The following is a 26,069-nucleotide window of genomic DNA, read 5'->3' as shown; positions in this document are numbered from 1 at the left end:
TCGGAACGCCCTAGCGACACACTCCGCACTGCCAGTGTCCAGTTTGCCGGTTAAGGATTAGTTTAGTTCGCCCGTCGCTGGGCGGTATTATTGGCGAACTCACTGAGCGACCAAGCAACCGACCGACCGACCGATTGGAGCCAGCTAGATGTCATGACGAATGATGATGTATGAGGGTAGTATGTGAAGTGAAGGAAAAATTGCGTTATCCTCCGACTGTCCGTCGGTGTCAATAATGGAAGAAATTGAGCAGTTGGTAGAGCGATCGGGACGAAATTGAATTGCTTGGCACCGGCTTCTAGAGCGAGCGATTCACTAGCGATAATTAATGCTCATCTGGCCATGGGCTGACCAAATGCGGTAGTCCGAATCGGGCCGGACGGACAAACGGACGGACGGACGATGGACGTGATCGGCCGGATGCAGAATATAAGAATATCGCATTCATATTTATCTTTCTATTTGCCAATGTACTCAGTTTCCCACAGCATCGAGGGATATAGTTTTCCGGCGAAAAGCATCGTTCGGTCCTGCTCGCTCTTTAGTTTTGTTATTGTTGTTTCGGCGTGAGTGAGCTGCCTTCACTTTTGGTGAACCAAAGAGCACGCTGGCAGATTATTAGGTATCGGTAGACGAGGAAGCGTAGCAAGGCGCCTGGACACGGCTGGAGGGACCGCATTAGCTTGAAAGGATCTAGGATATATTCATTTATTTGATTAAATTTTTGGAGCTCTGTTTGCACATCCGATTCCGGTAACGCACACAGCCACTTAGCCACACAGCCACACTCACACACTAACGGGAGAAAGGGTGTGTGAGTTCGTAAGCAGAAATTGAGTATGGCTTGAAGGGTGCGCTGGTACCGCCGCGTCAATATGATACAAACCAAACTAGACTGAACGGGCATGCAAACAAATTCTGTTGTCGGTAGGTTTTTAGGAACGAAACTTTGCCAAGAATGGATGAAATTACCAGAAAACAGTGGTATTGTTTGGGCAGAATCCCGAATCCAGTGTACCGGTTATTGATGTACTGGTTACGATTTGTATCTGTTCTTTAATGAATATTGCCTTTTACCTGGAAACGGCGATGACGCTGACTATGAAAGGAAGTGCGATTGTTTGAAATGATCAATAAAAAGTCTCTACTGCCAACGAACATTGAAATGAGTTCTTTTATTTTTTTGAATTTAATTTCATTTGAATTGAATTAAATTTAGACATTCTATAATACTCTGTAATTGAAATATAGTGTTTCCTAACACAAAAAGCTGTGAAATATGCTGAAGAACTCGAACATTAACTTTCCAAACAGCGCGTGAAAATAATTCAACTGAAAACATTCAAAGCTGTTCTACTAGCGCCACCTGTACGTCAGTAATAGTAACTCATGGGTATGACATCTAGGTGCCGTAAATAGAATCAGCCCGAAGGTATGCTTTTCGCAAAGCTTTCGTTGTATGCAGCCTTCGATGCGATATAACCCTGATTGTATGCAATGCGCATTACAGATAAAGTCGTTACACGCTGACTTTCAAATTGATTTGAATTTTACGTGTATTTCGCGTGTTGATTATTTAAGATACTGAGTATGTTAAGCTATTATAATTCAAAATGTGTTTCTTAAAAAAATCTTAAAGATTTAATTTAAGTTTCTACACTAAATAAAACGTTAGGAGAAAAAAGAGAATACTAGAATTTGTTGCTTCTAACCAGTTGCGTTAATTTATTAGATCCTTTTCATCACTTAATGGAAAGCACGAAAGGTGAGTAAACCACTATATGGTGCATAATTTAGAAGTGAATGTTTGCTTAAACCTGCAGCAGAAGACAAACACCACCGAGTGTCCATTTGGCTGATTTTTCCTTCGTTTTCAAGTTAAACGTCCACACGAATGTAGGGCCACGGGTTCTGCAAAATCACAAGACAAAAAAAGCGAGAACTTTCATCAGTCAAACGTTCCTTTATAACGTATCAGTGCTCCCGGACGAGCGTGTCCCGCCAGCCCCCTTACACTTACCGCGTTTTGTAAACAGGACACTCGTAGATGTTCTTCGTCTCCTGTTTGTCCTGCGTGATGGCTTTGATGTAGATGACCGGCATCTGGGGAAACAGTTCCTTCATCAACGAGTTGGCAATCGAGCCAACGTTCACGTCCCACCGGGCACCCTCCATGAACAGCCCGTTCACGTACGCACCCTCGCGCGGCGGTGCACTAAAGTCCTCCTTCCACTTCTTGGTCACGTCGCAGCTGAGACACATCTTGTCCAGGGGCCACTCATTTTTGCGGGCCGTCTGCTGCATGATGGCCGTGAGAAAGCTCTGCGGATTGAAGAACCCAGCCAGCCACACCGACGAGGGTAGATTGAAGTCGTTTGACCACGCTTCGAGTTCCTTGATGCGTATCAGCAGATCGGCGAACCATGACTGAAGTCCATACATCGAAGGATACGCACGCTTGGTCCAGTTTTCAGGCACCTGATCGAAGAATAGCGATCCTTCCAATGTCTCCATGTCGGTCGTGATGGTGAGCTCACCTTTCAGACCGAGCAGAAGCTCCCGGAGCGATCGCTTAAGCTCTCGCACAAGAATGTTCATCCGTTCACACTCTTGGAACGCGACGATTATGAACGGTGTACGGTCTTCGACCCGTGCCATCAGCTCCACCATGTTGAACTCCTCCGGCAACTTGTCCAGGAAATCGTCGATAATGTTCTTCACCACATCCTCGCGACTAATGGACGAGCTACTCGCCGCTCCAGAATCACGTGGCTGCAGTTCGAATATTGTCTTGAACGCCTGCTCGGACAGGGTGGTCAGGAAGCCAATCTCAGCGTTCGGATGCAACCCGTACAGATGCGGCGACTCCGAGGGCAGATTATCGTCGATGTAGTTATGATACCCAACATAGTCCAGATTGGGAGGTGCGGGAAAGCCTGTCGCAAAGTTCAGATCTCCGTCCACCAACTCCGGTTGCATAAACTCCTCCAGATACGTCCGACACAGCCGACGGTCCCAGTCGTCCGTAATGTGACCGCCGTACATGATCTCACCGAACAGATACCGTAGATCTTCCCACGGCACGCGATTGTTCGCCTCCAGATAGTTGTACAGCACGTACACACTGATGGTAAGATCACCAACGTTGAAGGGATAGGACCGGTTCCAACCCTGCGGACCAAACTTGCGCCGTTCCGCCACAACCGCATGGAAATAGCACAGAGAGAACAGGATTGCCTTGAATTCTGCCTCTTTGCCGCACATTTCAAGCGTTTCTTGGTTGAAGTTATCGAGCGCCTTATGCACGTTGGCCAGCATGCCCGTCGGGGGTTCGTTCGTGATCTTGATGGCAGACTCGAGGATGCCCTGCGGTATGATGTGATACTCGGCCGACGGTGCCGGTTCGCCGCTGATAAACAGACGGTAGTTCACGTGTGCTCCTTCCTGAGTCGCTTCCATCTTCTTCTCCAACGTTGGCAGCCATTTTGCAACCAGATGAATGTTTTGCAAAATCACCCAGTGACCTTCCTTGCAGGCGACGTCCATCGCCGCCTCCGCAACCACTTCCTGGCCCTGTCCGAGCGACACGTTGTAGAAATTGCCATAATCCGACGAGTATCGCATCTTCTTGCCCAACTTTTCCACATCCTTCAGCGGATCGACACCGGCCGAAAGAATGAAAAACACCGGTGTGCTCGCGCTCGATTCCTCGAACGAGCGTGCAAACTCAACCGTGCGTGCCTCAACGTATCTGGCGCCAAGCTTTTCCTCCACGAAAAACCGTATCGCGTACGTCATCCGATCCGGACGCAAGCAGCGCATTATGCACAGTCTTTGCAGTGCGTTCTTGTTTTTCCACTCACCCGGCATCTTTTCTCGCTCCGGGCATTCCGATTCGACCAGCTTGCGCCAACGTTTCGCCGATCCTTCAATATCTTTATCCAGCGCCCGGAACTCGTCCATGTTCGCTAGCGCTTTAATGCCACCCCAGCCACTGTTGGACAGGAAGTCGAACGGTGACGTTAGGTTCGGTGTGTACGGGAAGCGCAGCAAGAAGTCCAGCTCTACTGGATCTATCTCTTTCGCGTGCAGCAGAATCTGGATCGCCATCTGTGCCATGTATATGAGCTTATCCTTCTCGAACAAACCGCGCGTAGTGTACATGTGCACCGCGAACGTGATCGACTCGATCAGATTAATGACGCGATCCTTCAGCTTGTCCGCTGGCGGTGTTTTGGCGATCGCATCCTTGAACACCGTCGTGAACGCTTTCAGTGAAAACTGATAGATAGGATTGATCTTGTGCAGATCGTTCAATATGAAATACAAAATAGACGCACGTTCGGCCGCCGATCGATAGCTTTCGAACGCGATATCGATTGCCTCGGACGTTTTCTTGCTTTCCCGAACCTTGATCTCGACCTCAGCTGCTGTTTTCTTCGTCTTCTCCAGATTCAGCACGAGTGAGGCGTCCTCGAGCACGTTCTCACCGGCAGATGAGAGCCGGCTGAGCAAATCGTCCTCCAAAAGTTTGAGTGTAATTTTGAATTTGTTCTGTTCGGTCGTTAGATCCGCCTTTTGCTTCTCCAAATCGGGACGTTCGGCCTTCACTACTTCGGCCAACAGTTGCTCCTCTAGACCGTCCCTTGTGACGGTGAAATTGATCAGAGTCGTTTGAGCTTGCATCTCCGGTTTGTAGTGTGGGTTCGCAAGCTTCGTCTGTAGAATTAGCTGGAAGCTGGGATTGTAATCGATTTCCTTTTCACCCATCCGCAGACATCGGCCCTTTTTCACGAGCATTCGACCCAGCAAGGGATCCAGTACGGCATCGATGGTTTCGCCAATGTTCTCTATGAGGAGGATTTTTCCATTCACAACGCATCGCTCGATCACGTCCAGATACCCTCGAACGGTGAGACGCAACACTGTGAGCTCTTCGCCATACTTCTGCTTGATCCACTTGATTCCCTGGCTGGAAGTAGAAAGAAATTGAATGATGATCTCGGTGGAGTATAATGGCCCTCAAGCCCCGTCTACTCACAGCTGTGGATCGATCATGAGCGGCCAACGGGAGGAGTACGTCAGTATGGTCGCATTCTCGGCGGACATACGATCCGAGGGCAGACCTTCGTTGTTCCACGACGCGATCATTGCATCGTCGCAGATCAAACTCAGCGGATCAACACCTTCCGTGAACGGTATCATCGGTCGGGACATGCGGAACGTGGGAATCCACAGTTTTTCCTGCAACTCGACGCGGTATCGTCTGGTGAAGCAACCGACATAGCTGATAAAGCAAGCAACCAATAGCACATCGCCCGGCAGGGTCACCGTTTGACCCTTCAGCATGGCTATCGATTCCCGCCATCGCACATTTTCCGATGCCAGTCCATTCACCAAACGATGCGCCAGATCGATAGTAAAGGCCGTCTTGTCCGCCTCGTCCTGACACTTTTGCTTCTCCGCCAGCGCATTGTTGAACGCGGCCTCGATCACACCCAGCTTATCCTCCAGCTCCGTAATCTTGGACGTCAACTCCATGAGCTTGTCCTGCGCGTCCTTCAGCTCGGTTTGCGCCTCGTTAAGCGCACGCTGTTTCGGTTCAACCACCTGGTACACCTCGTAGAACCTGTGTATGTTGATGACCCACGCACACAGCCCGGCGGCAGCGATTGACTTGGCCCGAATCTTGTCCGGATCAAACTCGGGATCTCTCAGATACAGCTGCAGTGCTTTGATCACGTCAGGATGAATGTGCTCCTTGTCGTAGTAGATGAGATCGTTCAAGAACACATCCACCTTGTTCATGATCATTTTACACGACTTCCAGCTGCGATCCTTCGGTATCTTGCCCTTCGGAGAGAACAGCACCAACACAGCGGCGCACACATTGACTACGGCATCCGGTGGAGAGCCGAACGATTTCAACTCCGTCAAGTTCGTCTTGTCGAGCGTGTCGAGGGCAGCTTGAGCGGCAAGTAGCGCTGGTTCGGCTTTCCGGAGATCCTCCTCACAGATCTTTGCCTTCGCACCGACGTCTTCTTCAATAACACGCACCTTAAGCTCCTCTTCAGCAGCAATGTTCTTCTCCTTTTGGACCTTCTCGTTTTCTGCACCCACCACCTTGATAAGCTTGTCTGCCTCTTCGTTTTTCACCTTCAACACAATCTCCTGATCGGCGAGTTGAAGCTGCAACGAGTCCACCTGCTTGGCACACTCGGCCAACTTCAGGATACCACTCTCCAGACGATGGATTCGATCGTGCAGCTCGAGCGTTTTGTCTGTGAGCAGCTTCGCGTACAGCGAGATAAGCTCCAGAAAAGATTTCGGTGTGGTGTAGTTGTAGCGTCGCTCGTTTTGCAGATACGTTTGTGACATCTCATTCACTGTACCATGCACGTACGACATAAACACAGCAATTGGTTCAACCAGTTCCGGCTAAGAATTGAATAGGAAGAGTAAAAGAGACATTGTTACATCAATATTAACTTATAGCTAGATAAGAGACCTCCCCATGCTCTTACCGGTAGTACTTCAATCTCCGAGAGGAAGCGCGTTGACACAGACTCCAAGGCATTCTTGGGCCATTCATGGAACCAGTTAATGGCGCTACAGTTCACGATCGCTGGGAACTTGCGAGCTCGGACACGTAGCGTCGATCCAACAGGAGAGAAGCACAGCACCAACTTCAGGGACTTGCGCACCTTTTCGATGAAATACTTCCAGCAGTTTTCCTTGGAGTCCATCATGCCAAGTTGTTTCACCTCGTTGCGCAGTGCGTTGATGATGTTGTTGTCAATTTCATCCTCCGGGAAGAGCTCAGGAATTTCTCCCGATGCTAGCAGATCGTTGATCAGTACCAAAAACGATTCCTCTGCCACCTGCGCATCCGTCATCAGGAACATACAGGGAACGTTCTTAACACCTGCCTTCATGTACAGTACCGCCAAGTCTGCCTTAAGATCCACAATGCTATATCCCTTCCTAAGCTGTATCTGGAACACTTCCAGTCCGGATATGAAAGCCGCCAGTCTGGACAGAGACTGCTTACCGGAACCACCAACACCAATCAGCAATGCATTTCCTCGCGGTCCTTCCAAAATGCGACTGATGCGACAAATGTGGCTCATTGCATCCTCAAACAGCACAAGATTCATCGCACCGATCATATCGTTGTAGTTGGCCTGAGCTTCCTCTAGCGTTTTGTTCAACATCTCCCAGCTAGCGACGGGCATATACTTCGGATCGGTAAGACCTTCCGCGAAATGTGAGTAAATGATTGGCTTCGAAAACACCTTCGTTTCATCCATCTCTTCGAACGATTTCTTCACCACATCCACGATCAGTTTGTTGAAGTTGTCAATGTCTCGCTCTTCGACCAGCTTGTCACCGTACACACGCGTTGCCTCGTGAGCCCACAGTCGGATGAGTTGGTTCGGTTCCTGGCACGTTTCTCCGTTGCCAAACAACATCCCCTGGAAGATGTTGGCCAAGTCGCGCATATTAAACACGTAGTGGAACTTAACCGCCGTCGGCAGGAACATTTGTCCCATCTTGGTGTGCAGATTCAGGGCACAGGTTACCAAGGCGGCACAGATTTTCTGTGTAGCCAGATTGAACTTGTTCATCGGATTGGACAGATGTTGGGAGAGAACCGAGTAGTAGATGTGATACAACGGATCTCCACTTGGGAAGCTGACGGCAAACACACAGAAGTGTCGCTGCAACCGTGGATCAATGGTAAATGATCCAGCGGTGGGATTCATGCACGAAACAAACTGACAGTTGTGGATGTCCTTTAGCGATAGCTTCGCCCGATCGTACCAATGCCGATAGTCCATAAACTGGCGGATGAGCGTGTGTGGCTGTACCGTGCCGTACGTGTCGACTTCCGGCATGTTCATATCGTCCACAAAGTAAACCATCGTCTTATTGCCTGGTGGACCATAGTTTCGGCCCGCCTTCTTCTCCAACGGTTTCTCCAGCACACGTTGCAACATTTCGGAGGTGGTGTAGAAGTTAAATGGCACGTTCGTCACGGCGTACTTGTAGGAAAGACTGCTCAACTTATCCGCCACGATGACACTCTTCCCAGAGCCTGCCCCACCAACCAACATTATCGGATGCTTGTCTTCGATCAGTATGTCCATAAACCAGCGAAGCCGTGTAGTTTCCGTCGTGGGAACCAGCATCGACTGCAGCGGAATATCCGTATCAAGCTCAAACGAGGGAACCAGCTCCGTCCAGGGATTAAATTTCTTCGTTTCCGGATCGATGTAGTAGCTAAAGATGGTTCCACCGGGCGGGAAACGTATCGCCTTGAACTCATTGATCCACCATTTGTGAAACTCGGTCCGCCAGTCGACCAGCTGATCTTGATAAAGCGATGATCCGAAGCCCCAAATCACGGCAAACACGTAATATATTTCGTACCACTCCTTCGGACACTCGGGCGGCAGGTTCTGCGGCGTCAGCAAACAATCCAACAGGTGGCAAGTCATTTGGATCATGGCGATTTCCGATATGGGTGTAATCTTTTTAAATCGTTTGTGTGCATCCATCAGCGGGGGGATGTATTTGTCGAACAGCACGGACAGGATGCCCTTCTCGGCCTGCGTTTCGCGCGAATCAATCCACGACGCGACGAACGGATTCCAGCCCAAATCCTGCGGGTTTATGTAAAGGATGCCGGCGCGCGATACGGTCGCAGGTGTCGCCGTGCGAAGGTTGGAAATTTCAAACAGCAAACGCATCTCCTTCGTCAGCGCTATCCGCTCGTTGCTCGCCAGCGTCAGCACCTTGTTGTCGTCCATGACCGTGTTTAAGCTTTCGATCCACATCGGATCGATATCGCCGTCCAGCACTATCCACTTCGGTCCCGTCCCGGGCATGTTCGCCTGGTCCCGCATGATGACGGAAAACAGCCCATCCTTCCATTCGCGCGTGGCAGGATTAATGATGCCAAACAGCTCATCGTTCGTAACGGCTTTCGGGTTAAGATCGTTAAAGTGTGGTTTGCGTTTTTGGTTTTGGTACGTTTTGAAGAGCGCTTTCCAGACTTGCGTTTTGCCCGTGCCGGCATTGCCGACGATAAACACCGAGTGTCTTACGGCGAACAGCTCCTCCAGCTGCACCACCTTCAGAATGAAACTATCCTCGGGCTGCAGCTTCATCTCTTGCGTCGACCGTCGGATAAGCTTCTCGAAGTCGGGCGAACGCTTTCGCGGCACATCCAGCGCGGGGAACAAATCGCCAATCAGCCCCATAAACACGGGCACATCGTCCGTTACGATTTTCGGTATGTTAAAGTCACGCAGGGCACGCATCAACACCTGATCCTCGGGACGTTCTCGATCGCTTCGCTAAAAACAAAAGAAGAAAAACACCCAAAGAAGAGTTAAAAGCGTACGTGGCGAAGGTAACACCACGGTGCAAACAATCCCTTCAATGAACTCACCTTCAAGGATCCAGCAACCACCAGCACCGATTTGATGGCCCGGAGACCCCAATCGTAGTGATCCTGCTTCGACAGCAGCTCCTTGCACAGCGTGTACAGCGTAATGAACTTGCGGGCCAATAATCGAGCCTCCTGGAAACCCTCCGCGACCAGCATGATTTCGCAAATGAGCTCGAAATCTGGCACGACCATCGCGCACGGCCGGAAAAGCGCTTTCAGATTCTCGGGCAGCTCGGTACGTCCCGCGTAGCCGGGATTCATGGTGATGAAAATTCCCACGGTGGGCACGAGCGAGATGGTTTCGCCCATAAAATTAAATATGGTTTTCTTGCCCTATTTGTATGTAAATGTGATTATCATTTCCCAGCGACATTACACAGGTGAGCAAGAATGTTGCAGATGTAGTGCAAGATAAGGGCGGGCCGAGTGGTAAGAGGTGAGAGAAGCGGAGGGATGGAACAGAAAGAAACCAGAGGAAAAACAACGAGGTTGATGTAATTGCAATGCTTGTAAGAAATGGTATGATTTGTGCTGGTAGTAGTAGTGTCGATGAGAAAGGAAACAGGTGAGCGGTGAAGTTTTGATAGCATTAAATACACTTAAAGCGAGTAAAATACCTAGCACCACTACTTCAAAAAAACATGCACTTTGAAGACAAGAACGATTTAAATTTCGGGGCAACGTTCGAGTGGACTTGTGTACTTACGAAAACTAAGAATCTGTTTGTGTAAAATGAACATCGTTAGCTACGGAACAAAATCAGCTTAAACGTACATGCAGAGGAAACGCTAAATCACCAAAAAACATTGCTATTCACAAGTGTACCACCGAAAGGATTCGATCGATTTACAAATTTACCTTGCTATCGCTAAGGGTTGCATACTTTTTCCCACCCTACATCATTACCACACACACACACGCACGCCACACCACACAACACAACATTATTCAACCACCAAAGAGAAAGAAAATCGGTTCCAGTTACGGGACGGGCATCACCACTGTGTACGGGGGCGAATTTGTACGACCGATTGCAAGCCTCGGAACGGGGCCGGACCGCTTACCTTGATGGCGTCCTGTATCGATTTGACCTGCACTGCCACGACGGACAGCACCTCGACGGAGATGCGGTTGAACTCGTCGAAGCATCCCCAAGCGCCGGTTTGCGATAAGCCCTTGTAGATGTTGCCACACGATTTGTAGTCCATCTGCTCGGAACAGTTAAACACGTACACCATGATGCCGAGTGCACGACCGAGATCCTTGGTCGTTTCGGTTTTGCCCGTACCGGCCGGTCCTGCCGGTGCACCGCCCATGATTAAATGCAGCGACTGCAAAGGTAGCGTAAGCGTGCGTGTGGTCACATGTAGTAAACATGAGATGAAACGTTGATTTAATGGTTTTTGATTTCGTACCTGCGTCAGGGTGATGTAGCATCGATCCGTTAGCGGCGTAATTACCAGCCGGGGCGTGTTGCCCAGATACTCGTAGTCGTACCGGAACTGGGCGTCGCAAATGTTTGCGAAACAGTCCCGCAGCTTATCGTCCCACCGGTGGCGCAGCTGGCTCTGCCACTGGAACGCCTGGCCGGTTTCCACCTTTTGCTGTATCATTTTCGCCACCACGTCACGCGAGTGCACGTCGATGGTGCAGATGGTCATAATCTTCTGCCGATCGCCTTGGCTAAGCTCACCGCACAGCAGCACAATCAGTGCGTTCAGCTGCAGGATCTGCTTCTTCTGGTAGTCCTTGAGTGCGTTTTCGTACCCCTCCTCGAGCTTCGCGAACGCCACGTTCACCTCGGACGTCCACCAGATTTGGGTGGCGCACAGCGCTGGCTGGGCCGGCCAGTCGAAGATCCACGAATCGCGTGGCTTCTCCTCGTACGCCGTCACGGACCGCTCGAACAGATCCCGCAACGTGATGCGCATGGAGTCGGTGATGCGGTTAAGCCATATCTCCACCTTGCCTTCGCAGTCGCACTCGTCTTTGAACTGGACAAACTCTTCGTTCTCCTTCGACACCATGCCGACCGCAATTTTGTTCGAGCTCTTGCCGAACCGAAGCTTGGCGATGGAATCGTACAGCTTGGTGAGATGTTTCGCAACTAGCTCGGGTTGGTTACCGTTCGAAAGGATGTCCAGCAAATCGGCCGACGAGACGAAGTAGAACCGTGGGTAGGCCAGGCGTTTCGTTTCCAGATAATCGTTAAGTGCCTTCTCGCAGAGTATTAGCTGCTCGAGGAGTCCCTCAAGCTTCTCGTACAATCCCGGTCGGTTGGTAGCTTTGACGATGTTAGGATTAGCGACGATTTCCGCCAGCAGTCGTTTAAACTCTTTGTCTATGTTGTCGAAACGCTTCGAGTCTTCCGGCAGCTGGTTCCGGATGTCCTCCGAACCGATGAAGATACTTTCCAGATACATCCACTTTCGTTGCACCTCGAACCAGGCCGTTATGACACAATCCGCATTCGAGAGTGCCAGTTGCCATCGGGACACTTGCTCGAGAAAGTATGCGACGTACTTGGAGGAGAGCAAGTTCTGCAGTTGCACCTGGTTTTCTTCCAGCATTTCCATGACTTCTTCGGATATTTTAAGCAGTTTCAGGTGGGTGCGCTCGTGCGGGTCAAAGTCAAACTGCAGATCCTTCCACGCAATTTGTAGATCGTTCAGCATTTTCTCCATCGACATCTCCTTGACGGATTTGTCCACTATACCTTTAACCTCTTCCTCGTAGTTGTGCAGGTTGAGCTCAAGCAAATCGGCAAGCGTGGTTGAGTCCACCATTTGGAAGCGAACCTGGGAATCGGAGGCACATTAGCATTAGGATCAACAAATTATTTTACTCACACTCACACAACTACAGCATGTGGGGAAGAAACAAAAATTGAAATATAAACAAAATAAGGCCAACAAATCTGACAGTTCTGTTCAACAGAGCTAATCAAAGCTTGAAGTGCAGTGTAAATAGGAGTTGTAGGAAGTGACACAAACATTGACAACGTGCTGTTAAAGTGTAATCTATTGTGCAAGAACTTGTGCATTAATGTGAACGATTAAAGAATCAAACAAAGCCCAAGGCAGCAATTGCCAGAAAGCCATCACAAACCAGCATCTCCTTTCCATATGTTTGTATCAGCTGATATCCCGCGTTGTGATTTACGTTGGTGTTGATGAAGTCGAATAGAAAACAGAACCAATCGTTTAAACCACGCGAACGATGCAACAATGGAGCATATTATCATCAAGCACCATGGAGAAGGGTAAATCTCAATTGCCCAAATTACATACCTTTGTGGCTTGCATCAGCTCGAACCAATGGCGCTCACGAATGGCAGGATTTTGCAGCTCTGTTATGGCACGCAACGAGGTCATAAGATTTTTGAGGATCGCTTCCAAATGCAGGTAAGGTGCCCAGTTTCGCATATCTTTATCCAGCTGGCGTATCTGTTTGCCATAGTTCTTGCACTCCACATCCATGGCCTCCACGTCAATTTTCTTCCAAGACGTTTTCTTCCAATCGTTCACGCACGATTCCACCGTGTACACAAAGTCCCAGATTTGTTTCAACATCTTCACCTCCTTCCGGCAAAGGCGTAGCTTCGTATCATCCGGCGGGCTTAGCTCGAAGAGGCTTGCCGAGTCGGTAAGATTCTTCAGCTGCGTTTCCATGATGTTTAGCTCTAGGTTGACCTGGTCACAGATGTCGTACACGTTCTTGCAGGGGACCTTGAAGCAGGGCAGCTTCTTGAATCCATCGCGGTACAGTTTCATGCGAATGTCAAACAGGCTGATACGCTTCCGGATCAGATCCACCTGGTACGCTTGTGCAGGGGCAATCTTTTCACGCACCTTCTGGGCCGTCTTCTTCATGTGCAGCCAGCGTTCGGGTAGCTCGGTGAACTGCTTGTACACTGTTTCGTTAAACTCCACGTTGTACGTTTTCAGCAAATCGACGGTCGCTTTCAGCGGTTCGAACATGTTGTCGGTGGCGGTTTCACGTTCTTTGATCTTGTTCAGCACGGACAGTATCTTGAGCAGCGTGGGGAAGTCTTCCTCGGCCGCATCTAGTCCGAGCACCTCATCGCACTCGAGGCTAAATTCTTCTAGCTCCTGCAAACTCATCACGACCCGGTCGATTAGCGTTTGCTTGTAGATGTTCGACCATTTGCCTATTTCGTGCAGTAGCTTATGTTTGAAGTGACGAAAATCGACCAACAGCCAGGTGTCGAATACGTGAGACACTTCCGTTTGGTATACCTCGTCGAAGAGATCGATATAGCTGTCAATCTGGGCTTTAAATTGTTCCAACGTTGGGGCTACTTCTTTGAGCGGAGTTTCCGTCGAGAGCAGCATTTCCATCTCGTCTTGCGTTAGTGGTCGTCCATACTTGAGGAATTGGGCTAGCACACTGTGCTTATCGTCCAGCCAGAGATAGTTGTAGTTGTCGAACTGTTTGACATACTTTTCCGCCTCTCTTGTTGACTGGATCACCATCAGCATGATGGAGTGCTTCATACGCTCGATAGCATCGTTGTTGCTTAGATGAGCTACAATTGCAACATTTGATTAGTAAAATCTAGACAATTTAGAATAATTTATCAACTTACTGATGTAAGTCTCGGGAAACACATTTCCTTCTTCATCTGTGCGCTCATTTTCTGGAGGCTGGGCGACTCGTGGTATCATGTCCGACATGCAGTAGATATCCGTGATCATACTTTCGACCAGCGCGAAGAATCCATCCGGATCATAGGGATCCAACGAGGGACAGAAGCGTGTATCGGGCGGATGTAGCTCGTACTTGATCTCGAAGATCGGTGTATTGTGACTGAGCCGATTCTCCATTTCAAATTTGATGTACTTAACGCTTACATGCACCGCATCCATAATTTCTTTGGAGAGTATTGAATCTACATACTCCTCGTAGGGGCGGAAGAGTTCCAGCTGAGACAGGTTCTTTCCAAGCTCTGACTGATCCAAGGACGGTACATCGTCCAGCGTATCAGCTGCCGACTGTTCTTCCTCAATGTCTGGAACTTCGAGAGCCACAACATTCACTGGTTGCTGCTCCTCTTGCTCTGCAGCCTGTTCAGGAGCGGGCATTATAAAGCTACTCCTACGCTGTGAGCTTGTTCCACTGGTGGAGGACAACTTCTCTTCGGACAAAGCAACTAGATAATCGAAATACAGCTTAAAGTTTTCATCCATCACCTTCTCGATGAGTTTCTTCGTATCCAGGCACGCTTCTAGCCGTCGTTGAACGATAAGGGAACGGTTCTCGATGTTGATGAGTGAGGTGTTATCACCGTTCAACCGTTCGTAGAGCGGAACCTGGCCCCAGCTTCGAATGCTGTTCTGAACTTTCTTGATGTTTGCTTTAGCCTTCAGCACACGAGAGTAAAGATTGTACAGCTTGTCGTACAACCCATCGATGAAGCTTTGATTGAAATTATTCCAATCGATCCTCCCGGAGCATGCGTCCGCCAGTATTGCATCGATTTCATCGATTTCCTTCTGTATCAGCTCGAACTCGCACGGTGCACAAGTTTTGCATATTTCATTGTACCATTCAACAATGCGAGAAAGTTTCATCCTGGCGGCCTGTAATGGGAAAGAAAATTTGTAAGAGCATTCAGTGAGTCGTCCGATGAGGGACTCTTACCCAGAGTGCTTCTCCCGAGGCATAATAATTTTGTGCCTTCTCTGGTATGTTGACAGCTTTCATGCACTTCAGGTAGCGGACTTCGGCCATTATGGTCTGAAGAACTTGATTGAAGTTCATCTCCAGCAAACGGGGATCGGTTCTACTGAGTAGCGATTTGCTCATAAAATTATCAATATGTTTCGTAACGTCGGCAACCCATGTTGAGAAGAGCTGTTGCTCGAAATCTTCCAACTGCTCTCTCTGTTGTTCCGCTTTCTGCAACATCCGTTGTCCTTTTTCATTTTGAAAAATTCTGCCAAAAGAAAAAGAGATTTTTTTTTTGTAAAACACATTTCATCGCGCATATGACAGAATCGTCTTACGGTAGCTCAATCATGACGAGCTCATTCAACGGTTTCTTGATACGATCTTGAAGTTTGTGTACCCAGGCAATCGCTCCAGCAACCGGTGGGAATCCATCGTCAATAGGAATGCCCTTCAGCCCTTTACTTTTGTACTCCTCAAGGCCACTCTCGAATATAGCTTTGATGGCGTTTATATCTGCATCGAACAGTTCGACAATGCTAGCGATCTTTTGCGACACATCCGGCTGTATGAGCGGCCGGTTGAGCAAGCTACCCAACACTTGCACCAGCTTCATCAGCTGCTCCACATTAAAACACTCCTCAAAAGCGAGAACGAACTGAGCCGCCAGTCGCCGTTCCAGAATGCTTGCCTTCTCGATGTACCTTTGGCGATCCCGTTGGAATCCGTTCAGTTTCGGATCGGGATCCAACGGATCGTACTGTATCGATCCCCAACGCTGGTAGAGCTTGTTATAGTCGTCGTAAATTTCCTGAATCTTGCGACTAATGGCACGACCTCGCAACCCACCGATTTCAACCTTTTCAAGCTTTTTAAATTCCGTCGCCGTATTGAAGATGTCTTTAATCTCATTAAGCCGCACGATGTACATGTCCAGACGGTGAAAGATGTCCCGCGTGCGAAACGTCCAGCTGATGGGTTGAGTGTTGGGCTTTTCGAACTCGTTGAGCCGCGAACGAAAGTCGTGAAACTCGGATCTGCAACGGGAATAGCTCGCGATTAGGGAATTCGCAAGCGACATCTAGTGCGCCACTTACTTGTAGAATTCCAGCGTATCAATAATCTGACTGATTTTGATGAGCGATTCATCGACTTCGCCTTGGAACAGCGAGCCGGGATCAAGCGATTTGCTCGACTCGGCAATCATCATGTTGCTTATCATTTTAAACAGAATCACCAACCGTGAGTTGATGCCATAGTAACACGAGTGGGCCCACACTAAACACACGAGGTGAAGCATCGGCGATATCATATCCGTCGAATCGACGAAATCGGTACTCTCGAAGGTTTCGAACGTTTTTCGCTGCAAGGAAACAACAACAACAAAGGAGAAGGCGTAATGATGATGCATAACGAATGAATGATTCCAGCGAAGTTGGGATCGATTTTGAAGCTTACCAGCGGTTTGAGATAGAGCGAGATATCATCCGCCTCGTGCACCGCCTGCACGACACCCTTGAACGTGTTCTTGAACGAGGTGGAGTACACGGAATCGATACCCTCGAGAATGACACCAATTTGGCGCGACTTGGGCTCGGTTAGCTGGGCGTAGATGTTGCGCAAATTTTTCTGTCGCGATTCCCAAAAGTTGATCTCCTCCACCGGCGTCGGATGGCGCCCGTCCTTGAATGCCTGGGCCGAGTCCTCCTTCAGTACGTCGTTAATCTGGCAAGCCCACTTAATTATAATGCCCTCGAGGGAGTTTTTCATTTTCAGGCTGCATGCATCGATGTTGCTGGTGTGGTGAGGATGAGCAAATTAGAGCCACCGTGAATGATGTGTGCCGGAAATTGGGAGAAAGTTAATTTTTGCTCAGTGTGCGGAAACTGCCTGCTCATATGGGAGTTCAAGGATCGGCACGAAGCGATACACTTACCCTTCGAGAACTTCTTCCCCGACCTGCATAATGTTGTCGATGGCGATAGGCATCGGTAGCAGCGTTTGATTTATGATGTTACCTTTCACCTACGGGGTTGGTGGGACGAGTGTCGTGCGAAGAGCATTAGTCATAATTATTTGAAGCCATTTTTTGTTGCTTATCATTACGCAACACATACCTCGGAAATGATGTTTCGCAACTCCTGGACATGGTTGTCGATGTCCTTAACGATTGCCGTCGGCCATCCTTCCTGGTTTTGCGGGTTGTTAATCATCGGGTAGAATATCTCATCCACCAGAATGGACAGATCATCGATCGGGTTTGGTGTGAGGTCACCGTATATGATTTGCTGCGGGCGTTTGGGTGAAGCGTTTAATGAAGTAAGTGTAATGTGTTGCAGACCGTGTATCAGCAGTGTGCTCAATTTGTTTACAAGGACGTTAGCAGTTTCTATTATTTCATCAAACGTATTGCTTTACGCTGCAAGGTCATGCAATAGCATCGTGTTCGACAAGCAGTTTTTTTGCGGCGGAGTTCTACAAGCAGCTGCAAAAACACGTGTGTTGCATGTTCCGCAAATGTACCACACCAATAGCACCTTAAGATTACATACGTCGTAATTGTTCCTAAATTAAGAAATTTTATAGCCACCCTTAGCCGCGTTGTAGCGACGTCCACTATTCGGATCGTTACCAAGATGTTGCTTAAAGTCAGCGCGGTCACGGCAAGGTGTGTGCGAACTAAATGGATCTGTGCACGCAATCTGTTGGAACTTTTCGGAAGCAAAGGAGCACCCCAAAAGTGTGAACAAGCTGTGTATTTGCATTGTAAGAAGCGTGTCGGAATTTTGGGACCAACACATTAAACATTTGTTAAATTTGTGCTTTGAATTATCATATCAAGGAAATTTCAGGTTTTCGCGGTACTGAGAGTGTGTATTTTAAGGCTGTATGTACGCGTATCGACCCTAAGGGACGTCACTAGGGAGTTGAGCTGGTACTACAACGAACCTTGAATTTGGCGGTACTGTATACAGCTTTTCAAAACACAACTCCCCTAACCTTAACGTGCTTCACAATCGAACGCATAAACAATTCAAGGGCCAAGTAGCCATGGCCGTTCCCAATAGTAACCGACGATGTCGGTGAATGCGACGCGCTATTCGCTAACTTAGGGGTTCCGTTTTAAACCAAAGCAACATTTCCCCCAAACCACACCGAACTGAAGTTCCTTTTTTGGACTCCTATACACATCGACACAAATGTTCTCCACATGTAACTGAATTTAAGGTTGTTTAACCTACCTCACGGATTTTCCCAATCTCCAAAGCCATCTCCGAGATCTTGACAAAGTAGCATATCTTGCCCTTGGCGTTGGTCGCAAAATGGTAGCTCGGTACCAGAGCTCCTGCATTGCTGAGCGTTATGAACAGCTTCATTACGGCGGGCTGCATCACCCAATCCATCACGATCGTCCGCAGCTCCTCGTTCCCGATCAACTTTTGCCACTTTTCGTCCTTCAGCCGCATCGTCTTGATCACGTACCGGCCGACAAAAGCCGAGCAGGGATCTTCCTCCTTCTCATCCTTTTTCTTCTTTTCTTCTGCCATGCTTTCCTTCGCTGCACCGGGCACCGGATCAACGAGTTTTCACCACTCACGCACGGTGCACAAAAGCACCACAGTCCTCAGAAGTACACGGGTTGCACTCACCGAAAAAAATGGACCTCAAAAAAACAAAACAACAGCTCGAGGTGCGTCCGTACCTCGCGAGGTGCAAACGTGCAATGGGCAAAGTATTGAGCATTAATTTCCACTTTAAATCGAACACACACAGTAGCAGTAGAAGTAGCAGCCGCACCAAACTATCCAACGCTTACTACGGCTACGCGCATTACCACTGCCTGGATACGGGATACACGCTGTGTGTGTGTGTGTGTGTGTGTGTGTGTGTGTGTGTGTGTGTGTGTGTGTGTGTGTGTGTGTGTGTTGTTTGGTATCCACCGGAAGCACACAGGCTGGGGTAGCAGTACGTGTAGTTTTTCCACCCGTTTTCCATGTGGGAAAGACTTCAATCAACGAAAAATCTGATGAAGCGGCAATGTTGCCACCACAAACTCACCCCACCGGCAAAACAACACCCGAAATACGGCCGAAAAGCAATACGGTGGTTTGCCTGTGCAGTTGTGGCACGATTGCTGCAGTGCTGTTCATTCGTACGTATCATTGAATTCCGATATTTATTTATTTTTTCCATTTTTACGACTAGTTTTTTGGTTGTTGCTGTTGTCCCTTCCCATCCCGACCGAACGATTAAGGACGATTGTTCATTACTGTATGAGGAAAAGTGAAAAATGTTTCTCTGCACCCAAGCTACACGCTGACTGATCGTGCTTGCCTTACAGAAGACGCGTTCCGTGTCTAATGTCAGTATAGATATCCGACCGGGAGCTTTCTCATTACGCGGATCGGATCGGTGTGAGTGGTAACTTTGAAGGTAATTTATTTTTACACATCATTTGTTCAACTTACCCGTCATACTGCTGGGAGGGAATACTTTTTTTTTTGCTGGTAAACGTATCGACAGTGTGTGGAAAAGTTTGATGAACACGTGATGGATGTGAAGGGAAATTACGTTGTAATTGTTTTAGTTTAAAAGTTACCATAAATTGTTCAATTTTCATTTAATTGAATTATGATTATGCTTGTTTAATTGTTCATGTTAATGAATTATGAATATTGTTATCTTCTTAGTTTTCTCCTAACATTATGCTTAGAAGAGTCAGCCAGAGCATTCTCCACGTTGAGAACTTAACGTAGGTATTTATTATCAAACTCGATCGTAGAGAAAAGTTCTATTAAAAAAATTGCATAAACATATTATTATGCGTTGACCTTCAACATTTAAGTCTCCTTTTTTCTCGTCATAAATTCTATTAATAATTTATAAAAAAAACAGACTGAAATAAATTTGGCTTTCGCTAAACCTAAGACGAGAAAAAGAACGAAACTTTTGAGAAGAGATTTTCGTTAGAGATTTAAATAATTGGAGGCTCTGTGCTTCTGATGGAGCCGCCTGGTGTATGAAGCGCTCGCACTGTTACCATGTGAGTGTAGGGAACATGCCTACAACAAAATAAAAAAAAAATGTACATGCCTTCGTACAGCTTTCCATTATCTGTAATATAATTTTCCACTCCATACTGTAGTATATCCTTACCCCCACGGCCCATTTGCGCCAAGGTGAAGGACCGATTCAGTGCAGTGAATTGATTTTTTTATTATTTCGCGACGAAAGCGATCACCGTATTGCAAAACATAATGCGGAAAATAAGCGAATGATTGCGAAAAAATCACCATAAAAATCCACCAACCAACCACTAAACCGCTGCCGGACGCGCGCAACCACCGGCCCAGTGAGTGGCAAAACAGCAAAACGAGGTGATTAAATTTACGATTCATTTTGCGTCGATGTATTTGCGCTCCGGGAAGTCAGCCTAGCCACGGGAACCAGCGAACCCGGCGTTTCGAGAGAGAGGCTAGACTCTGTAGGGCACAGGTTCATAAACCTCCTCGAGAAAATGGGCCAGCTTGCGGATAGAACCGATGGTGGAAACAATTTGCTCAACAGGTTGTGTATCGATCAAATTTGTCGTTTTATGGGCAGCCAGCGAATGGCGCGATTTGATCTTTAATAAACGATATAAGTGAACGTAAAGGAGGTCAAAGCTGTTTATTTCGTATCATTAGAATTTAAATTTAACGTCCTCGGTTTTTATGACCCATTAGTAATGATTCTTGTTTGAGGCGTAAGTTTTGAATAATTGTTTAAGTAAGCTTTATTGGGCGTTCTTCAATGTTGCAATATTGCTTCCTAGGGTCACCAACCAAGTGACGCCTTTCAACACATCACCTTCTAACCATAAAGGCCCGTTTGGCGTATCGCAATCAGATTGAATCAACCACATAAAGGGCGCGATATGCGAATGTGGCTGAGCGTTTCTCAATGCTAATGTCACCCATTCACGCCATCCTTTGCCCGAAATTCAACACTCGCGCGCTACCGATGGGACGAAACTTCCTGATCGTGACAAGATTAGCATTCTTGAAGCACATTCCGATTCGAAGTATTAACGCGGGTCGGGGGCCATGGTGTATCGATTGCGGAGAAATTGCACCGTGCCAAGCGTGCCTGCCCTTTTGCACACACCGACACGCAGACCGGGCGAGAAAAGTGTTGAAACAAAGGGCCATGTCGCGCGTGTTAGCACATTCAAACTTATTCTTCCTTAGCGCGATGGGGTGAGCGAGAGCTTATAAACAAGCGACAATCTTAATAGATGGATCTGCCGGCACTGGACACGTTACGGAGAAGGGAAAGTGAACGGACGTGGGAAAAAAGGGATTCGTTCGCGGAAGGCGCTCTTAGGTTTTTTCCCCTTGCTGTAACATTGACCCAATTGTGACACCTTCGTACCTCGGCCGTTGATGAATGTAGTGAAAGTTTATTGCCTTGAATAATATGATAAATCAAGTTTTGAGTTGTCATAATTGAGAACCATTTGAAGTGCTGGGACCATATCTCTAACGAGGCAACAGGAAGGAAGTTTCACCGTGCTTGAAAAGCTTAGCCTTGAACTAAGGTGGTGGCGTGCAAAGTCGCATGCCGGGCACGCTATTTCAACACTTTCGTCTGCTCCGTTCTAAGGAAGGTTTTCGGGTAGGTTTGGGCGTGTGAAACGCTTTCAGAGCCGCAGGCCATGTGACTAATGTGGTCGGCCAGCCAAATTCAAATCCACTCATCAACTTCCGGTGACCGTGACGAGGTACAACAATGTTGTGTGCCTGGTTCACGCGTAACGACACAGACCGACAACCGAAGAAGACGACCCAACGATAAGAAATCTATTTCATTGCTTGCTCTATCTCTCTCTCCCTATTCTGTTTTGGTGGTTCGTGACTCGATTGTCTCTGCCGGATAGATTGGACCGCTCTTCAGTAGCAAAAAAAGTATTCCGAATATCGCGTGAATGTCCGTCGCGGATACACGAATGCATATATTCATGAGCTTTTGAGCTTGATTCCGTCTAAACGGGTTCAGAAACCACCGAGTACTGGGCATCGAAATGTAAACTTGACCTGCTTAGAGCTTGTTGTTCGGTGTGGTGTGTTGTTTCCGCCGTAATGCAGACCGGACTCAGGCTAATGCAAAACGGAGATGGACTGTGGTCACTAGACGAATGGGAGGAAATGATGTTCGCTTCGTTCGCTAATGAATATCAAACAAACGAGCGCCAGGGTACAGACGCACGGCAAGGAAAGCAATTCATTTGTTCCTCACCTTATCGCTCGGACTGTAAGAAATTGTGTTGCATAACACCGAGAGTTCTCCAAGTTCTGCGATACGAAGAGTAAATAAGAAGTTCCAGTATTACCGTTCCATTCCACAACCCAGACGACCTCCGAAGTGGAGAAAGTAAGCATAACCTTTAAGGTCGCTGTTCACGATGGCGTCGGTGCCGGTGTCCTTAACCCAGTTCTTGCCAGCGCTGCTAGCTCGCTCGGACAATGTGATTATATTTTCTGTGCTCCCGAGAGCCGGCACACAGTTTCTGAGTCCCCCGAAAGCTGCTCTATGTTTAGATTTTTCCATCATCTTCTACACATTCTTGGTGGGGTTATTCGGCCACTGGAGGGAGTGCAATAATAAGCGCTCGATGCTTCCGACAGGACGTAATAAGTTGCACGATCGTCATAAGTTTATGTGCATGACCCTCGGTGGTGGTGTAATGAAGCCGATGGCACACTTTTCGGCCATTTTACCCCTTTGGCTCGGGATGGTATTTTGTTGGTAATTAAAGTCTTGCCTGACCCTCGCGCCAAATGTGTCTTATGTGTGGTGCTGTGAAGTTTTGTCAGCCGAACCGTTGCTTTAGTGCGGACAATAAATTAGAGGGCATGATTGAAATGGTCATAAGGTGTGTTACTCATGCACGTGAGATTAAGAAATAATTTCGACATTAAACTGAAGCTCTGTAGGATACAATAGGGCGATGTGGTTGGGTGTAGAATTTTTCAGAATCCTGGTCGCGGCACCAATAGAAATTCGGTATCTCTTTCGCACTGCGAGAGTTTAATGGTGAAAAGATTCTCCGTCCAGAATGTGACATCTGGAATTCAAGGGCTCGGATCTGGAGTTTGGAATCCGGGAGTTAGGACACACTGTATATACATATCACTCACTGATGCTTACAGTAATCCTCTACGGTCACACGTTCTGGAATATACTGACGGAAGATCTCGTCCTGCTCTCGCCATTTTCGAGTGGTTCATGCTAAGGCTTATTCTGGTGTCCTGACGGTGCAGAATGCTTGAGGCATGTGATGAGGATCAAGCGGAGATGATCCGGCAGAAGATTGGATGCAATCGTGGTGAGTGGAGACATTCAGACTAGGGTTGAGCTCCCAGTAAACGGAGTGGTGACCCAACATGACGTGCTCGTTTTTAAGTGGGCCAATAGTGGGTCATAATAAAAAACAAAGATGTCTGTCCTATACATGGTTTTGGACTACGGCTATAAATCGTCCTGATTTTAATGGTCCATGTTCCAGCAATCTTTTTTTTCATTACTCTTTTGTTGCTGGAGCAAGAATTATCATAATTAACATTATTTTACTATACAAAATTGAAGTAATTGAAGGCACTCGCACAACGATGATATTTCAGAAATATAATTGAAAATCATATGTATTCCGTACAATGCGAGATTTATGTGTCATATGAATCTTTAAGTAGCAATCTACATTCCTACTAGAAAATCTGAAACCATGTGAGTGCGGTTTCCCGCTTACATGAAATGCTAAATTACGGATGTGTACAGCAGCGCTTCAGGAAGGTGATGTGATGGAAAAATGAAAAATACCAAAATTAATTGTATCCTCTTTCCGGGTGTCTGTCAGCGTGATGCGCCAGTGTCATTTCCATGCTGACATGAGTCCTACACGAAGTAGGCAACCGAAAGCAACTTCCCCCAGGACAGGGACGTAAGCAGCATAAAGGATCTACCAACACGCACACACCAACATCACCTTTCATGTGCCAGGGCAGAATATAAAAACCGATCCAGACGCTGACGTTCCTTTCGTCAACCTGTCGCACTACCTGTGCTACTATGTCTGAGTCTCGGACTGAACGCTACACCGTTGGGCGTAAGCGAGAAAGAGCACGGGCAAGGTCGCAACGGTCGGGATGGGTAGTGTGCTTGAAAAACTAGACACATTTTCCCCAACAAAACGGTACATTTATCACTGGAAACATTTCGGGCTGCATTCCAATTTCCCGGCAAGCGCGGTCGACAACCAGGGCACCACCACCGGTCGGCGGCTACCAAATTGCGATGAAAGAGGGACATAGAAAGGGACACACGAACCGGCCGCCGGATGGGACAAGTCCGGGTCCGGGTGTGTGTGTGTGAAAGCGTTCGCGAAGCGCGTGATACCGGTTAAATCGAATAAATCATGCCTCACTCGAGAGTGATTAATTTGTTTGCATTTAAAAAGCTGCTAATTTTCTCACCTTCACGGGGTGCCTCAAAAATGTGTCCGCATCCGTTCGCGACTGGACGGTCGGTTGGATTTTCTGGGGTTTTTCGTGGACGTGGGATTCCGCTGTAAATGGGCAAAGCGGAGGAAACTCGCGAAGACGATGGTACAAGGAAGGCGTTACTGGTCGAGCAGAGTTTAAGGGGAGTAATTTTAATTTATTTCACCGTCTGCACGTCACTCGATGTTGCACACGGTGGGTGCCTGCTCACGCTTGAATGCCGCAGTCTCGAGAGCATCGCTTTTTCCGGCCGAACTCGTAAGCATTCGTTGGCGGTAACCGGATGTGCCATGAAGGCGCTGGTGAAGAGGAAAAAAAGCTCGAAAGGGAAGAGTTCTTTCCGTTTGAGCTTTCCTTGCGGCGCTCAGCAGTCAAAAGGCCCTTAAACCGATAAACCTTCGTCTTATCAAGGATACACGGAATATAAATGGTGATTCATTTTGAGTTATGGTCACATTATTTGTTGCTCCGAACGGATCCAAACACGTTTGTGCGCGTGAGGGCATGAGCAGGAAACTGGACGAGCAACAGTAACAAGGGCGAGCCGTGGGTCCACTCGACGACGGGGTCATCCAAGGTACGGCGTTATCCTTGATTTTGCGGCATGTTGAACGGTTCGACGCTACTAGACGGCCACGGGTGGCATGACGTACTCCAGCGGCCAGGTCGTGCCAGGGAAGGTCTTGTTTAATGGTTCAGTGTTACCACGTGTAACCGTGAATTCAACCCATTCGGTCAAGGGAGGGTCCGCATGGAGAGTGAACGTAGGGAAAATAAAACAAAAAACACACACAATGAGCAGTGCTTACCAGCGCCCGAGTATGGGCGAATAGGGTTGGTGCGAATTGCTGTATGTTGGTGGGTGTGTTTAAGTGGCCAAGAGCTCGCGATGAGGATAGTGGGATAAAATCTGAGAAGAGGAAAATAATTATAGCAAAGAAAGGAAATAGTTTGCTAGTTCAAAGAACTCCAGAAAAGGTAGACCAAGACCTCGTCTTGAGACTTGAGACTCAACCAGAAAATATTTTGTATAAATATAACATGGTTCTTTAACTTACATTTGCTTCAATTTTAATTCTAAATCTAATACTATTATTTTTCTTCTTCTTTTTTAGGTAACTTTCATGCTCAAATCCCTGATGTCCCATAGTGAGGCAGTCAGCGCCTACCACTTGTACTACACTATATCTAGCCAACCCACCAACGTCTTCGAATGGGTGGTAAAGTAAATAAGAAATGCAATTATCCTTGAGCCGATACAGTGGCGGCCAGCGGCATTAACTGGAACTCAACCCAACGATTGACCTCCACCGAAGGATTCGTGAAGGGGTTGGTCAGCTCAACACGCGCATCGATGTCGTGCCTGGTTCGGGCATTTGTTT

General features: G+C 47.9%; 1 protein-coding gene across 1 annotated transcript; it reads right to left on the bottom strand.

Moving 5' to 3' along the window:
• Positions 1–1,697: 1,697 nt before the first annotated feature.
• LOC118505141 (dynein beta chain, ciliary-like) lies at positions 1,698–18,903 on the bottom strand. Its single transcript, XM_036040493.1, has 16 exons — positions 18,391–18,903; positions 17,266–17,436; positions 17,085–17,173; positions 16,607–16,943; positions 16,246–16,511; positions 15,487–16,185; positions 15,122–15,416; positions 14,067–15,060; positions 12,748–14,006; positions 10,873–12,255; positions 10,522–10,788; positions 9,458–9,790; positions 6,525–9,362; positions 5,042–6,438; positions 2,021–4,972; positions 1,698–1,911 (listed from the first exon to the last, which is right to left on the bottom strand). Exons 1-16 carry the CDS (start codon positions 18,694–18,696, stop codon positions 1,812–1,814), a joined length of 13,686 nt encoding a protein of 4,561 aa, XP_035896386.1. The 5' UTR covers positions 18,697–18,903; the 3' UTR covers positions 1,698–1,811.
• Between the last annotated feature and the right edge of the window lie 7,166 nt (positions 18,904–26,069).

The sequence above is a fragment of the Anopheles stephensi genome, chromosome 2 (genome assembly GCF_013141755.1).
Source record: "Anopheles stephensi strain Indian chromosome 2, UCI_ANSTEP_V1.0, whole genome shotgun sequence".
In the NCBI taxonomy this organism is placed as follows: Eukaryota; Metazoa; Arthropoda; class Insecta; order Diptera; family Culicidae; genus Anopheles; species Anopheles stephensi.
The sequence above is the reverse complement of the archived record's forward strand: the minus strand, read 5'-3'. Positions and strand labels throughout refer to the sequence as shown.

Excerpts from the sequence above, each read along its gene's own strand:
- LOC118505141 (XM_036040493.1), bottom strand. The coding sequence starts at position 18,696 with ATGGCAGAAGAAAAGAAGAAAAAGGATGAGAAGGAGGAAGATCCCTGC. Across the intron at positions 4,973-5,041 it reads CTCATGATCGATCCACAGCT|CCAGGGAATCAAGTGGATCA; the intron begins GTGAGTAGACGG and ends TTCTACTTCCAG. Across the intron at positions 1,912-2,020 it reads TGTCCTGTTTACAAAACGCG|AACCCGTGGCCCTACATTCG; the intron begins GTAAGTGTAAGG and ends GTGATTTTGCAG.